This window comes from Carettochelys insculpta, chromosome 11 (genome assembly GCF_033958435.1).
Source record: "Carettochelys insculpta isolate YL-2023 chromosome 11, ASM3395843v1, whole genome shotgun sequence".
Lineage (NCBI taxonomy): Eukaryota > Metazoa > Chordata > Testudines > Carettochelyidae > Carettochelys > Carettochelys insculpta.
Genome location: NC_134147.1, coordinates 1,988,043 through 2,002,739, shown reverse-complemented (window position 1 = coordinate 2,002,739; position 14,697 = coordinate 1,988,043). Strand labels below are relative to the sequence as shown.

Below are 14,697 nucleotides of genomic sequence, written 5' to 3'. Positions count from 1 at the left end.
CCAGCAGAGAGGCAACTCGGACTGCTCCCTGCCAGACCACTCTGCAGCTCCGGAGCTTGGGGACGTGCGCTCTGTGCTCCATCAGCCCTGCGCAGGAGGCGACCCACATCTCCTCCTGTCCCTCTGATTTTGTCTCCTCTTCACCTGGGGATCTCAGCCGAGTGGGCAAGACTGGCCACCTTTGCGTTATCACAGCCCGTGGGAGCCCGGTCGTGGGCCAGGACCCTATTGTGCTAGGCGCTGGACACACACAGAACAGAAAGACGGGCCCTGCCCCAAAGAGCTTCTACTCTAAAGCTCCATCTGAACTGTGCAGCGGTGTCGGTGTGTGGGGGGGATGCAGAGCCACAAATCACAGTGAGAAGCAGGCTGCTGCCTCGCTCGACATGTAACTACATGCCAGTGAAAGGCTCTGGCTGCCTCCCCTCAGCAGGGTCTCTCCCTGCCCCTGAGTCGTTTCAGTTTTCCCAGGACCTGCTGTTCCATTACAGAGTTCGCGGGGCCGGAGCGAGAGAGGGCTCAGCTCAGACAGCGGCCAAGGCGGTGGGCCAGATAAAGATGAATGGCCCTATTAATGGCTGTGCAGTAATAGTCACAACATAATTCCTCTCCAGACAGCCCCGCCCCCAGTTCACCTCCACCACCTTCACCCCTGGAGAATCAGGCAGGGAAAATAGATTTGTCATGGCCAGCGTGGCGAGCCGGGGCTGAGTCCTGCCGAGCTGCAGCGTGACTGGTGCACACACACGCTGCCGTACTCACCCTAGCGCACCCGGCTGTGAACACCCATGTACTTTGCTGGGCGTGCGCTTGTACAAACGTGCACAGGTTCACAAGAGGAAATGCACAAGTGGGATGACACTGACCGGTGCTGCTCGGTACCAAGGCTGCTTCTCAGAGGGTGCTTCCCTGCTCTTCAGCCCTCCTGCCCTGAGAGTGGCGGGTGTGTTATATGGATCTGTCACTCTCACTCGTCGGCATGCACAGGCACCACGGGCACAATACAAAATCAACTCCCTGGGCACCTTGGAGGACACCGTGGTTACTATCCCGGACACAGCGGCTTTCCAGAATGTCACCGAGACCATGAGGGTAAAACTCACAGCCTCTGTGCTTCAAACATACCTGCCGTCTGAGTTAATGAAGAATCCCCATAGTGTCAGCAGTATGGGGCATATGATACACGGTGGAGTAGTTCCAATTCCATCCAGCAGCAGGCAGTAGAGCCCAGCCAACTGGTTGCTGTCTGTAATAGCAGACACCTGTGAAGTGGTGTAACAACAGGGTGCGGCAGAGGTGATAAACATGCTCCATCCCTTCCAGTACCTGCCCTCACTCTGTTCTTCGCTCTTGCTTGCAGTCCAACATCACGCGAGCCAACTGCAATAAGATGATCATGATGTTCACAGATGGCGGGGAAGACCGGGTGCAGGATGTGTTTGAGAAGTACAACTGGCCCAACAAGACGGTGAGTGCGCCAGCGAGTCCCACGATCTCCTGCTCCCGTGGTCCAAGCTCCCATGGTGCCCAGGAGCACTGGCCAGGCTCCGACAAGTGGTATGTGCGTTCGCTCCGTACCCTAGAAGGACCACACTGCCGTGTGCTGGGTTTGTTTCTTGGGCTTTACTTCTAGCCCGTCCGAGCACAAGCCAGTGGGATGAATGGGCTAGGAGCCCTATCCCATGGAAGGCTATCTCACTCCTCAGCCTCTCCCAGCAGGGGGCGCTGTAGTGAGGGGGCAAGAGCACTGGCTCGGGGGGGACCGGTGGGGGGCAGGTACAACACAAGCAGCCACTATAGTGAGACACGTGTGAGGTTTACATCTCAGGCCTTTGTGGTCCTGCAGTTACAAGGGGATGTTAGAAGTACAGTTTCATCGTAACCTGCATTGCCCAGGCACAAGCAAGTCATTTCTCTCTTTCTCTCAAGCGGGCTGGCCGGAGTGGCGGGCAGGGGCCTCTCCCCTGCCCTGGTTAACACCCACACACCCACAGGCTCTCTGTCTCTGCCGGTCTGCAGGGAAGGGTCTGGTGAGATAACAGCAGGCTGAGGAGGCAAAGACATCCCGTGGGATAGCAGCAAGCTGTGCGCTGCATTAGCAGGGCTGGGGCAGGGAAACCAGAGCAGATGCTGCAACACAACCTTACTGTGTCCCGTGCGCACTCACACACACACGCTGGGGAGCACAGGGGTTAGTTAACAAGTTGCTCTGCTGCCTGGGGAGCCGGGTCCCATCACGGGTGCTGAGCTCAGCTGGCTTTGGATCTGTTTTCGTAAGAACGGCTGCAGGGTTGCAGCGAGCTGCACTCACTCTGCAGGCCCATGGTGCCTCTGTTAAGGATTCGGGGCACTCTGGCAGGCTTGTCTCGCGCTCAGTGCTGTGTTTAGACCCACCAGTGGAGGGTGCTCCGAACAGTACAGGCCAGAGCCCTGCCCTTGTGGCCAGCCCGTGCAGTCCAGCTGACTGCAGTGGGGTTGCACAAGGGCCAGGAGAAGGATGAATCTGATGCCGTGTGCACCCACTGCCACAATACCCATGAGGAGGGGAAGCCCAGATTAAAGGGCACTGTGGTGCTGTCCAGCAGATGGGGCTGTCATGGTCCCAGCAAGTCACTGCTGAGCAGAGGCACTGCTGAGGTGGGGGCTGGACAGGCAGCCTTTGGACTCCAGCCCCGCAGTACATACAAGGGAAGCCATGGTTTGCACAGGAGCATAAAAACAGGGTGTGACCCACTGACACCGTGCTGCACACCCCATCTCGCTGCGGCTGCACGGGCAGTGGGACCGGGGTGAGCCGGCAGGATGGCCAGGGCCAGGGCCGTTGAGCCTGGCCTTCGAGAGGCACAGCAGAGGGGAACCGTGCCTGGCCGCTTCTGACCAAAGTGGCCCAAAGAAGTTGCTAGCGGAGGCTGTTTTGGAGGCACAAACGGAAAGAGCCAGCAGGGAGAGTTTTCCGGGGGTGACCTGGAGATCTCCAAAAGGCCTCGTGCCTGGTTCCCTGCAAACGGGCCTGCAGTCAGGAGCTGGGGATCACGGGAGGAAATTAACGGGCAGCAGATGTAAAGTTAACAAAAGGGAGTTCTTCACGCAAGCCACTGACAGCCTGTGGAGCTCCTGGCCAGAGGATGGTGTGAAGGCCAAGACTAGAGCTGGGTTCAGAGAAGAGCTAGAGAAGTTCCTGGAGGCTCTGAGCCAGGCTGGGCAGGGGAGGTTTCCCCAGCCTCTCTTTGCCAGAAGCTGGGAATGGGTGACAGGGCACGGACGTGTCACTGGATGACTCCCTGTTGTGTTCACCCCCTCTGGGGCACCTGGCACTGGCCACGGTCAGAAGACAGGACATGGGTCTCCATGGACCTTTGGTCTGACCCAGTACATCCGTTCCTGTGTTCTTAGGCTCACTTGATGATTGCCTGTTCTGTTCGTTCTCTTTGGGGCACCTGGCGCTGGCCCCTGCTGTGAGACAGACGGCAGGGCTAGAAGGACCTTTGGTCTGACCCAGACTGGCTGGTCTTACGTTGTCCCACCATTCATGGGTCCTTCTGGTTGGCTCTCTGGGGGTGTTGCTCAGGTCACCGTGGTGGTACATGCTGGGAACCGCAGTCCGGCACTGCTGCTTGGCCCAAAGAGCCATCTCGCTGAGATGGAGCATTTCAGACCCCGCCCTGAGTTCTCTGTAAAAGCAAGAGCAAAAAGTATCTCAGTTCAAAGCTGATCCGATGGACTGGGAGCTGGGGGCAGGGCTGTGAGGGACTGGCGTGAACACCGGCCTTCGAAGACGAAGGGTCTGAGGGGGGCGAGATTTTCTTTGCTCTAAGTTCTAATAACCTTCTCAAAGCCTCACAAGCCCGCTGGTCCCTGTTCGTGACCCCTCGCCCCCAGGGATTGTGGTGCATGCTGGGGCTTGTCGCGCCCATGCCTCTGTAAAGATGGAGGTGGCTGTGGGCTGCATGCAGAACTCATAAGAACATAAGAACGGCCATACTGGGTCAGACCAAAGGTCCATCTAGCCCAGTATCCTGTCTGCCGACAGTGGCCAGTGCCAGGTGCCCCAGAGGAGGTGAACTGAAGACAATGATCAAGCGATTTGCCTCCTGCCATCCATCTCCCGCCTTTGACTAAAGGCCAGGGGCACCATACCTTACCCCTTGCTCATAGCCATTTATGGACCTAACCTCCAAAAATTTATCAAGCTCTTTTTTAAACTCTGTTAGAGTCCTGGCCTTCACAGCGTCCTCTGGTAAGGAGTTCCACAGGTTGACTGTGCGCTGTGTGAAGAAAAACTTTCTTTTATTAGTTTTGAACCTGCTACCCATTAATTTCATTTGGTGTCCTCAAGTTCTTATATTATGGGAACAAGTAAATAACTTTCCAATATTCACTTTCTCCACACCATTCATGATTTTATATACGTCTATCGTATCGCCCCTCAGTCTCCTCTTTTCCAGACTGAAATGTCCCAGTCTCTCTAGCCTCTCCTCATAAGGGACCCATTCCAAACCCTTAATCATTCTAGTTGCCCTTTTCTGAACTTTGTCTAACGCCAGTGTATCTTTTTTGAGGTGAGGAGACCACATCTGCACGCACTACTCAAGATGTGGGCGTACCATAGTTTTATATAGGGGAAGTAACTCAGAGGGCTCCAGGGCAGCCCACAGTACGCACTATGGAGTAGGTGCGGTGGTGACTGCGCTGACCCTGGCCTAGCCCTGGACTGGATTGTTAACCAAGTCTTCTCTGCCAGGGAGCTGCAGGGCCCGGGCCGTGTCACGGGCAGGTCGGGCTTTCCCGTATTTGCCCTCCCCAAAAGGAAATTAAGGCCCAGGTGTTTCCGAGCACTGTGACGTAGCAACGCTGTGCAGAGTGATCCTAAAGTCAGTGGGATGCAGGCTCCTAAATCAGTTAGGCCAAGCAGTGCAGAGCAGAACAGCACCTAATGCCTTTCTCAGGCTGGCCTGGACCAAGGTGCATGCAGGGCGTGAGCCAGGCCACAGATGGGATCGGTGAGGCAGCCGCGAGTGGGATGGTGGGCGCCAGGGGCAGCATTGCCTAGTGGAGGGGGCACAGAGCCGAGATGCAGGAGATCTGGGTGCTCCTCCCAGCTCAGTTGCTGCTCGGCCATGAGGCAAGTAACTTCCCCTGGAGGCGTCTTGTCCCTGTCGTGCCGGTTGCTGTAGTACGCGACTGCGTCATGCTGTGTCTGGGGAGGGAGGAAGGGACTTAGGAGCTACGTAATACAGATCAATGCGTGGGAGCATCTGTCTCTCAGCCCCACACTTGACCACGCTGCCGTGCTCCTCGTCCCCTCGGCCGGAGCGGGAGCGTGGCCCAGCTCTCCTGGTGCTGTGCTCCAGTCCTGGGAGCCCTTGGGTGTCCTGCAGTGAGCAGCTGCCGGTCTCTGCTCCCAGTCCTAACCTGCCCCCCTCCTCCAGGTGCGAGTGTTCACCTTCTCAGTGGGGCAGCACAACTACGACGTGACCCCCCTGCAGTGGATGGCCTGTGCCAACAAAGGTAAGGAGGGCGCGCTCGGGGAGGGGGAGGCAGTGGGACAAAGAGGGAAGGAGGCAGCCCCCAGCTGGGCTCTGAGCGCTGTGAGCCGGGCGCTGCCGGAGGGAAGCTCACCGCAGCCGGGCTCTGAGCACTGTGAGCTGGACGCTGCTGGAGGGAAGCTCACCGCAGCCGGGCTCTGGGCGCTGCTGGAGGGAAGCTCACCGCAGCCGGGCTCTGAGCGCTGTGGGCCGGGCACTGCTGGAGGGAAGCTCACCGCAGCCGGGCTCTGAGCACTGTGAGCCGGGTGCTGCTGGAGGGAAGCTCACCGCAGCCGGGCTCTGAGCGCTGTGAGCCGGGTGCTGCTGGAGGGAAGCTCACCGCAGCCGGGCTCTGGGCGCTGCTGGAGGGAAGCTCACCGCAGCCGGGCTCTGAGCGCTGTGAGCCGGGTGCTGCTGGAGGGAAGCTCACCGCAGCCGGGCTCTGAGCGCTGTGAGCCGGGTGCTGCTGGAGGGAAGCTCACCGCAGCCGGGCTCTGGGCGCTGCTGGAGGGAAGCTCACCGCAGCCGGGCTCTGAGCACTGTGAGCTGGACGCTGCTGGAGGGAAGCTCACCGCAGCCGGGCTCTGAGCGCTGTGAGCCGGGCGCTGCTGGAGGGAAGCTCACCGCAGCCGGGCTCTGAGCGCTGTGGGCCGAGTGCTGCTGGAGGGAAGCTCACCGCAGCCGGGCTCTGAGCGCTGTGGGCCGGGCGCTGCTGGAGGGAAGCTCACCGCAGCCGGGCTCTGAGCGCTGTGGGCCGGGCGCTGCTGGAGGGAAGCTCACCGCAGCCGGGCTCTGAGGGCTGTGGGCCGGGCGCTGCTGGAGGGAAGCTCACCGCAGCCGGGCTCTGAGCGCTGTGAGCCGGGCGCTGCTGGAGGGAAGCTCACCGCAGCCGGGCTCTGAGCGCTGTGGGCCGGGCGCTGCTGGAGGGAAGCTCACCGCAGCTGGGCTCTGAGCGCTGTGGGCCGGGCGCTGCTGGAGGGAAGCTCACCGCAGCCGGGCTCTGAGCACTGTGAGCCGGGCGCTGCTGGAGGGAAGCTCACCGCAGCCGGGCTCTGAGCGCTGTGGGCCGGGCGCTGCTGGAGGGAAGCTCACCGCAGCTGGGCTCTGAGCGCTGTGGGCCGGGCGCTGCTGGAGGGAAGCTCACCGCAGCTGGGCTCTGAGCGCTGTGGGCCGGGCACTGCTGGAGGGAAGCTCACCGCAGCCGGGCTCTGAGCGCTGTGGGCCGGGCGCTGCTGGAGGGAAGCTCACCGCAGCCGGGCTCTGAGCGCTGTGAGCCGGGCGCTGCTGGAGGGAAGCTCACCGCAGCCGGGCTCTGAGCGCTGTGGGCTGGGCACTGCTGGAGGGAAGCTCACCGCAGCCGGGCTCTGTGAGCTGGGCACTGCTGGAGGGACGCTCACCCTGCCAAATGACCGCACGGCACTGCCCTCCAGAAGCAGATCTGACCTGCAAGAAACAGGGCTGTGACATTGCTGCTGTGGGGATTTACCGGAGGGTCCAGCTGAGGCCTCACTCCTCGTGCTCTGGCTTTTCGGGGTGCAGGGCCCAGCAAGGAGCTGGGGCGCTGGGATCGGCTCTCTGCGTCGCATGGGGGCTTCACATAGCCCCTCCCTGCTGCCTGGAGCCGCTCCGAGCCCTGGCACACAGCAAGCCTCACGGCCGAGTGCCGCCTGGTCGGGAGGCCCCCGCATGGACTTGGAAGCGTCCGCGCTTTCTACCTGCCACAGGCAAAGCGCCTCGTCCCGGCCGGCGGGGAGAGTAGCCCGTCTCCCGGAGCCCGTGCTGTGTGGCGCCTGCTGCCCCAGCTGGGAGATGCCTCTCCTTCAAAGCCAGCTGCACCGAATCCACAGTCCCCCGCCCGCTCCACGCGGCTGGCAGTTCAGTGCTTGCTGGGCACGCTGGTGGCAGGGCAGCCAAGGGGCATGTGCAGGAACCCCAGGCCTGCAGGCTGGGGGGTCAGTCACTGTCACGACTGCAGAACAGAGGGCACAGAGCATGAGGGGCGGGGAGCTCGCCCTGCAGCAGACTGCCCCGGAGCGGGCTGAGAGCAGGGGCTGTGGGTAATGGAGCCAGCTGGGCCCCAAGGAGCAGAGAGCCTCTCCCCTGTGGCAGGGCAGCGATTAGCTGGGGCCGCCAGAGTCCCTCCCTGCTCCCCTGCGTTACCCGCCCAAATTTCTGTATCCCTTCCGCACTTCGGGGGCACGCGCCCTTCCCCAGGCCTAGGGCTCAGGCCGGACCTCCCTGCGGCTCTGCGAAGCCTTACGCAGGAGCATTCGTAGTCGCTGTCGGCTGGCAGTCACCGACCGGCAGGGCACAGGCTCAGCACACAGCGCGGGGCTCTCAGTGCCGATAAGGCCGGCAGCCTTCCCCTGCCCTGTCGGGACAGACACGGCCGCTCTCTGGGTGCCGGTCGCTGCACCTCAGGGGCTGGCAGTGCTGGTGTGGGGGTGAGTCCGCCCAGGCTCTGCCCTAAGCGTGTTCCTTCCGCCATCCTCCTCCTTCCTGCTGTTCCTGCTTGGGCCCAGCTTAAGCTGTGAACCTTGAGTCCTGCTTGGCTCTACCTCGCCCCCTTGCTGTAGGGGCGGCAGTGGAGCAGACTCACGCAGGGCCTGGCCGGGGGCTCGGCTGCGGGGTCGTTAACAGGGAAGCTGCCTGCCCGCTCGGCCTGGCTGGGGCTGGCCGCCCACTGGGCAGTGGAGATGGGAGAGCTGCTGACCGGGGTGCAGGAGGTGACAGGTGGGGGATGCTGCCTGGGAAACCAGATCCTGCCCAAAAGCAGCCACCAGGGTGACTCCGCTGGCTTCCGAGAGGGTCAGGGGCTCCCCTGCCGAGCCCTGCACGGGGATTGACTCAGGCCCTTGCTGAGGGTCCATGGACTCGAGGGCACAGGACCTGTCCCCGGGGGAGAGGGCCAAGGCGGTAGCCACAGCTCAGCGGGCAGGAGAGAGAATGATGCCGTCGGTGAAAGGGAAACTGAGGCAGAATTACCCTAAGGGGGCGTCAGAGATCAGATATGGCCACTGACAGGCCCCAGGCCCTTTCTGAAGCTGGTTGGCTGTGGGGCAGGGGCCCCATTGTGAACTACCTCCTGAGCTCCCCGGGCAGACCGCCAGCCGTGGCAGCGTCCACGAGAGTGGCACAGCGCTGGGGCCTGATCCTGCTGTTCCCTCTGCACCTGGCCCAGCCCCTGCTCTGCCAGCCCACTTCTCCCCCCAGCTCCGCCATGCCCCACAACCCGCCCACAGCCCCTCCCTGCTCTGCCAGCCCTCTTCTGCCCCCAGCTCCGCCGTGCCCCACAACCCGCCCACGGCCCCCTCCCTGCTCTGCCAGCCCTCTTCTGCCCCCAGCTCCGCCGTGCCCCACAACCCGCCCACGGCCCCCTCCCTTGTCTGCCAGCCCTCTTCTGCCCCCAGCTCCGCCGTGCCCCACAACCCGCCCACAGCCCCTCCCTTGTCTGCCAGCCCACTTCTGCCCCCAGCTCCGCCATGCCCCACAACCCGCCCACAGCCCCTCCCTGCTCTGCCAGCCCTCTTCTGCCCCCAGCTCCGCCGTGCCCCACAACCCGCCCACAGCCCCTCCCTTGTCTGCCAGCCCTCTTCTGCCCCCAGCTCCGCCGTGCCCCACAACCCGCCCACAGCCCCTCCCTGCTCTGCCAGCCCTCCTCTGCCCCCAGCTCCGCCGTGCCCCACAACCCGCCCACGGCCCCTCCCTGCTCTGCCAGCCCTCTTCTGCCCCCAGCTCCGCCGTGCCCCACAACCCGCCCACAGCCCCTCCCTGCTCTGCCAGCCCTCTTCTCCCCCCAGCTCCGCCGTGCCCCACAACCCGCCCACAGCCCCTCCCTTGTCTGCCAGCCCTCTTCTCCCCCCAGCTCTGCCGTGCCCCACAACCCGCCCACAGCCCCTCCCTGCTCTGCCAGCCCTCTTCTGCCCCCAGCTCCGCCGTGCCCCACAACCCGCCCACAGCCCCTCCCTGCTCTGCCAGCCCTCTTCTGCCCCCAGCTCCGCCGTGCCCCACAACCTGCCCACGGCCCCCTCCCTGCTCTGCCAGCCCTCTTCTGCCCCCAGCTCCGCCGTGCCCCACAACCCGCCCACGGCCCCCTCCCTTGTCTGCCAGCCCTCTTCTGCCCCCAGCTCCGCCGTGCCCCACAACCTGCCCACAGCCCCTCCCTGCTCTGCCAGCCCTCTTCTGCCCCCAGCTCCGCCGTGCCCCACAACCCGCCCACGGCCCCCTCCCTTGTCTGCCAGCCCTCTTCTGCCCCCAGCTCCGCCGTGCCCCACAACCCGCCCACGGCCCCCTCCCTTGTCTGCCAGCCCACTTCTCCCCCCAGCTCCGCCGTGCCCCACAACCCGCCCACAGCCCCTCCCTGCTCTGCCAGCCCTCTTCTCCCCCCAGCTCTGCCGTGCCCCACAACCCGCCCACGGCCCCTCCCTGCTCTGCCAGCCCTCTTCTGCCCCCAGCTTCGCCGTGCCCCACAACCCGCCCACAGCCCCTCCCTTGTCTGCCAGCCCTCTTCTGCCCCCAGCTCCGCCGTGCCCCACAACCCGCCCACAGCCCCTCCCTTGTCTGCCAGCCCTCTTCTGCCCCCAGCTCCACCGTGCCCCACAACTCGCCCACGGCCCCCTCCCTGCTCTGCCAGCCCTCTTCTGCCCCCAGCTCCGCCGTGCCCCACACCCCGCCCACAGCCCCTCCCTTGTCTGCCAGCCCTCTTCTGCCCCCAGCTCCACCGTGCCCCACAACTCGCCCACGGCCCCCTCCCTGCTCTGCCAGCCCTCTTCTGCCCCCAGCTCCACCGTGCCCCACAACTCGCCCACGGCCCCCTCCCTGCTCTGCCAGCCCTCTTCTGCCCCCAGCTCCGCCGCGCCCCACAACCTGCCCACGGCCCCCTCCCTGCTCTGCCAGCCCTCTTCTGCCCCCAGCTCCGCCGTGCCCCACAACCTGCCCACGGCCCCCTCCCTGCTCTGCCAGCCCACTTCTCCCCCCAGCTCTGCCGTGCCCCACAACCCGCCCACGGCCCCTCCCTGCTCTGCCAGCCCTCTTCTGCCCCCAGCTCCGCCGTGCCCCACAACCCGCCCACAGCCCCCTCCCTGCTCTGCCAGCCCTCTTCTGCCCCCAGCTCCGCCGTGCCCCACAACCCGCCCACGGCCCCCTCCCTGCTCTGCCAGCCCTCTTCTGCCCCCAGCTCCGCCGTGCCCCACAACCCGCCCACGGCCCCCTCCCTGCTCTGCCAGCCCTCTTCTGCCCCCAGCTCCGCCGTGCCCCACAACCCGCCCACAGCCCCTCCCTTGTCTGCCAGCCCTCTTCTGCCCCCAGCTCCGCCGTGCCCCACAACCCGCCCACAGCCCCTCCCTGCTCTGCCAGCCCTCTTCTGCCCCCAGCTCCGCCGTGCCCCACAACCCGCCCACAGCCCCTCCCTGCTCTGCCAGCCCTCTTCTGCCCCCAGCTCCGCCGTGCCCCACAACCCGCCCACAGCCCCTCCCTTGTCTGCCAGCCCTCTTCTGCCCCCAGCTCCGCCGTGCCCCACAACCCGCCCACAGCCCCTCCCTGCTCTGCCAGCCCTCTTCTGCCCCCAGCTCCACCGTGCCCCACACCCCGCCCACAGCCCCTCCCTTGTCTGCCAGCCCTCTTCTGCCCCCAGCTCCGCCGTGCCCCACAACCCGCCCACGGCCCCCTCCCTGCTCTGCCAGCCCTCTTCTGCCCCCAGCTCCGCCGCGCCCCACACCCCGACCCACAGCCGCGTGCTCTGCCAGCCCCGGGCTCTGCCCACCGCCAGCCCTGCACATGCCCTCTGCGCCGTCCCGTTAGCACTCGGCCATTAGTCTCGTTCCTACAGCTTCGGTCAGTGGGGTTCCTCCAGAGCCCTGTCTGGTTTCCTGCAGAATCCCCCCTGGGAGTGGCTGGAGACCCTGCTCCCCCCACCACAGCTGGGTCTCTCGGCCCCCTCACTCATTTTCTTCCAGCCCCAGGGCTCCGTCCTCAGCGGTGGGGCGGTACCAGGCTGTGTGCAGGGGTCGTGTCTCCACAGCCCCCTGCTTTGTTCCTCTGCACAGGTTACTACTTCGAGATTCCCTCCATCGGGGCCATCCGGATCAACACGCAGGTAAGGCGCCGCGAGCAGCCCAGCTCCATGGGCGCTGCCCTGGCACCGCAGCTGGCGGCCTGCACGGAGCAAGGGGCCCAGATCCAGGGCGGGCGAAGGGGCAGCGCGTCCCTCTGCCTGGCGTCACAGCCGATGGAGCGCGGGAGTCTGGCCCCCACCCCGCTGTGTGCCTCGGCTTGACCGGCCCCTGCTCACACGCTGGGTCGCAGCCTGCCCCCCACGCAGCCCGGGGCGGGGCTCAGCTGGGGGAACGCTGCATGGCCTGGCGGGAGGGGGCAGCCGTCCTGCACAGGGTCACCGGGGGGTTCGGTGGCCCCCCCCATACAAACGACTCCAGCCTGGGTGGGGCATCGCTGCGGGGGGCCGTGGGGGGGACAGCTCTGCCTCACAGCCGGCCGCTCCGCTCCGCTTGTGTCTCCTGCAGGAGTACCTGGACGTGCTGGGCAGACCCATGGTCCTTGCTGGGAACAAGGCAAAACAGGTTCAGTGGACCAACGTCTACCAGGATGCTCTGGTGAGGAAGAGGGGAGCGAGCCCCTTCCCCGCCCGCCCGGGCCCCCGGGCATGTTTCCCAGCCTTGGGCCTGCGCGGAAGTGCAGCGCCTGGGGGAACGCAGGCAGCCGGCTCGGGGTGCGCGGCTGGGCGGTGCCTGAACCTCTCCTGGGCGGCCGCCCAAGGGCTCAGCTTCAGGGAACACTGCTGCCTGGCCGCTCCCTCCCCCGGCGCCCGCCTGCCCTCTGCCTGCCCCGGCGCCCGCCTGCCCTCTGCCTGCCCCGGCGCCCGCCTGCCCTCTGCCTCCCCTGGCGCCCGCCTGCCCTCTGCCTCCCCCGGCGCCCGCCTGCCCTCTGCCTCCCCCGGCGCCCGCCTGCCCTCTGCCTGCCCCGGCGCCCACCTGCCCTCTGCCTGCCCCGGCGCCCGCCTGCCCTCTGCCTCCCCCGGCGCCCGCCTGCCCTCTGCCTCCCCCGGCGCCCGCCTGCCCTCTGCCTGCCCCGGCGCCCGCCTGCCCTCTGCCTGCCCCGGCGCCCGCCTGCCCTCTGCCTCCCCCGGCGCCCGCCTGCCCTCTGCCTGCCCCGGCGCCCGCCTGCCCTCTGCCTGCCCCGGCGCCCGCCTGCCCTCTGCCTGCTCTCTGCCTGCCCCGGCGCCCGCCTGCCCTCTGCCTGCCCCGGCGCCCGCCTGCCCTCTGCCTCCCCCGGCGCCCGCCTGCCCTCTGCCTGCCCCGGCGCCCGCCTGCCCTCTGCCTGCCCCGGCGCCCGCCTGCCCTTTCCCTTCTCTGGCCCCCGCCTGCCCTCTGCCTGCCCCGGCGCCCGCCTGCCCTCTGCCTGCCCCGGCGCCCGCCTGCCCTCTGCCTGCCCCGGCGCCCGCCTGCCCTTTCCCTTCTCTGGCCCCCGCCTGCCCTCTGCCTGCCCCGGCGCCCACCTGCCCTCTGCCTGCCCCGGCGCCCGCCTGCCCTCTGCCTGCCCCGGCGCCCGCCTGCCCTCTCCCTCCCCTGGCGCCCGCCTGCCCTCTCCCTCCCCTGGCGCCCGCCTGCCCTCTGCCTCCCCCGACGCCCGCCTGCCCTCTGCCTCCCCCGACGCCCGCCTGCCCTCTGCCTGCCCCGGCGCCCGCCTGCCCTCTCCCTCCCCTGGCGCCCGCCTGCCCTCTGCCTCCCCCGACGCCCGCCTGCCCTCTGCCTGCCCTGGCACCCGCCTGCCCTCTCCCTCCCCCGACGCCCGCCTGCCCTCTGCCTGCCCCGGCGCCCGCCTGCCCTCTCCCTCCCCCGGCGCCCGCCTGGCCTCTCCCTGCCCCAGCTGCGGAGCCGTCTGCAGTGCTGCTCCATGGACACCCACTTCAGGTCCCATACGCCAGGGGCTCTGACGACGCTGTTGGCTCCCTCGGTCGGGCTGGGAGCTGCTCGCCCCGGCAGTGGCCTGGTAGCCCAGCTACACATGGGCAGTCGGGGAAGGATCCCCCCGGGCTGCAGAGCTGCCAGGACTAGATTTACAGCCCGTGACCCCCAGCAGCGCGGCCCAGGGTGGGGCGTGACGTCAGCAGGCGGCTGACCCTCACCGGCACTGTGGAGCTGCCCGGCTCGGTCCTGCCACGCACCGGCCCCATTCCGCCGCCCCAGCCCAGCCTGGGCTGAAGGCCCTGATGCTCCCAGCCAGCAGCAGGCCAGCAGCCGCGCAGAGCCTGCCAAGGCGCTGGCAGAGCAGATGAGCTGAGATCTTACCTGACCGGCCTCTTTCCTTTGCCCAGGGCCTGGGCTTGGTGGTGACGGGCACGCTGCCCGTCTTCAACCTGACGGAGGACAGCAGCAGCAACAGGAAGGTACGACACGTTACCACACTCCCCACTCTCGGGGCGGGGGCAGGACAGCTCTCGACAGCCCTGGAAAGGAGGGACCTGCGGGGGGGTGGGGGTCGCGCTGGGGCCCAGCCGGGGAGTGGGGGCAGGGGAGGGAAACCAACCAACCCAGCCTTGCTGCGCTCGCCGTGGCCGTTCCCGCTGCGTGTGGGGGAGTGGGCGGGTTTGTGGTCCCCCCGGATCCGGCCTGCCAGGACACAGCAGCACAGGCCCCTGGGCCCACCCCTGAGAATGGCCTGGAGGGAGGCAGAGAGCACAGGGGCGTCGGGCAGTCCAGTGGTGGGGCGTGTGGGGCTGGCTGGGGCGAGTCCCCACCGACCGCTCAGAACTCCTGTGCCCCCAGCCTGGCAAGGCCTAGCGGGAGAGGTGGAGGCGGGCTGGGCTCGGAGTGAGCAGCGCCGGGGGTTAGTCTGCCCCACTCTTGGGAGAGCACAGTGGTGCCAGGCCATGGTCCTGTCCCCCCAGTGACACCAGGCCCTGCTGCTGCTCGCCTGGCACAGGACAGGCTACTTCAGCCAGCAGCAGCCGGGCCCTGGAGGCACCAGCCCTGGTGAAACGCAGCCGTTCTTGGGGCTCCCAGGCCGCTCGCTCCAGCCCAGTCTGTGCTCAGGCCGTCGAGCCTTTGTGGGTTGCCAAGGAAGGCTCAGTTAGCGTCTCACTGGGGCTCCCTGCCGAGCCGCGGCTGCGCCCCCAAGAGCCAGACAGAGACACCTTCCTGTCCGGCAGCCGCAGCCG

At 66.5% G+C, this 14,697-nt stretch overlaps 1 protein-coding gene across 2 annotated transcripts in view; it reads left to right on the top strand.

Annotated features, from left to right (window-relative positions):
• The window catches only part of CACNA2D2 (calcium voltage-gated channel auxiliary subunit alpha2delta 2), a 521,624-nt gene that overhangs the window by 467,827 nt on the left and 39,100 nt on the right, over window positions 1–14,697 (top strand). For both annotated transcript variants that reach the window (XM_075005174.1, XM_075005172.1), the window contains exons 12-16: window positions 1,361–1,468; window positions 5,430–5,508; window positions 11,570–11,619; window positions 12,044–12,133; window positions 13,855–13,926. In XM_075005174.1, coding sequence (XP_074861275.1) covers window positions 1,361–1,468; window positions 5,430–5,508; window positions 11,570–11,619; window positions 12,044–12,133; window positions 13,855–13,926 — 399 coding nt within the window. The remainder of the gene's footprint in view (window positions 1–1,360; window positions 1,469–5,429; window positions 5,509–11,569; window positions 11,620–12,043; window positions 12,134–13,854; window positions 13,927–14,697) is intronic.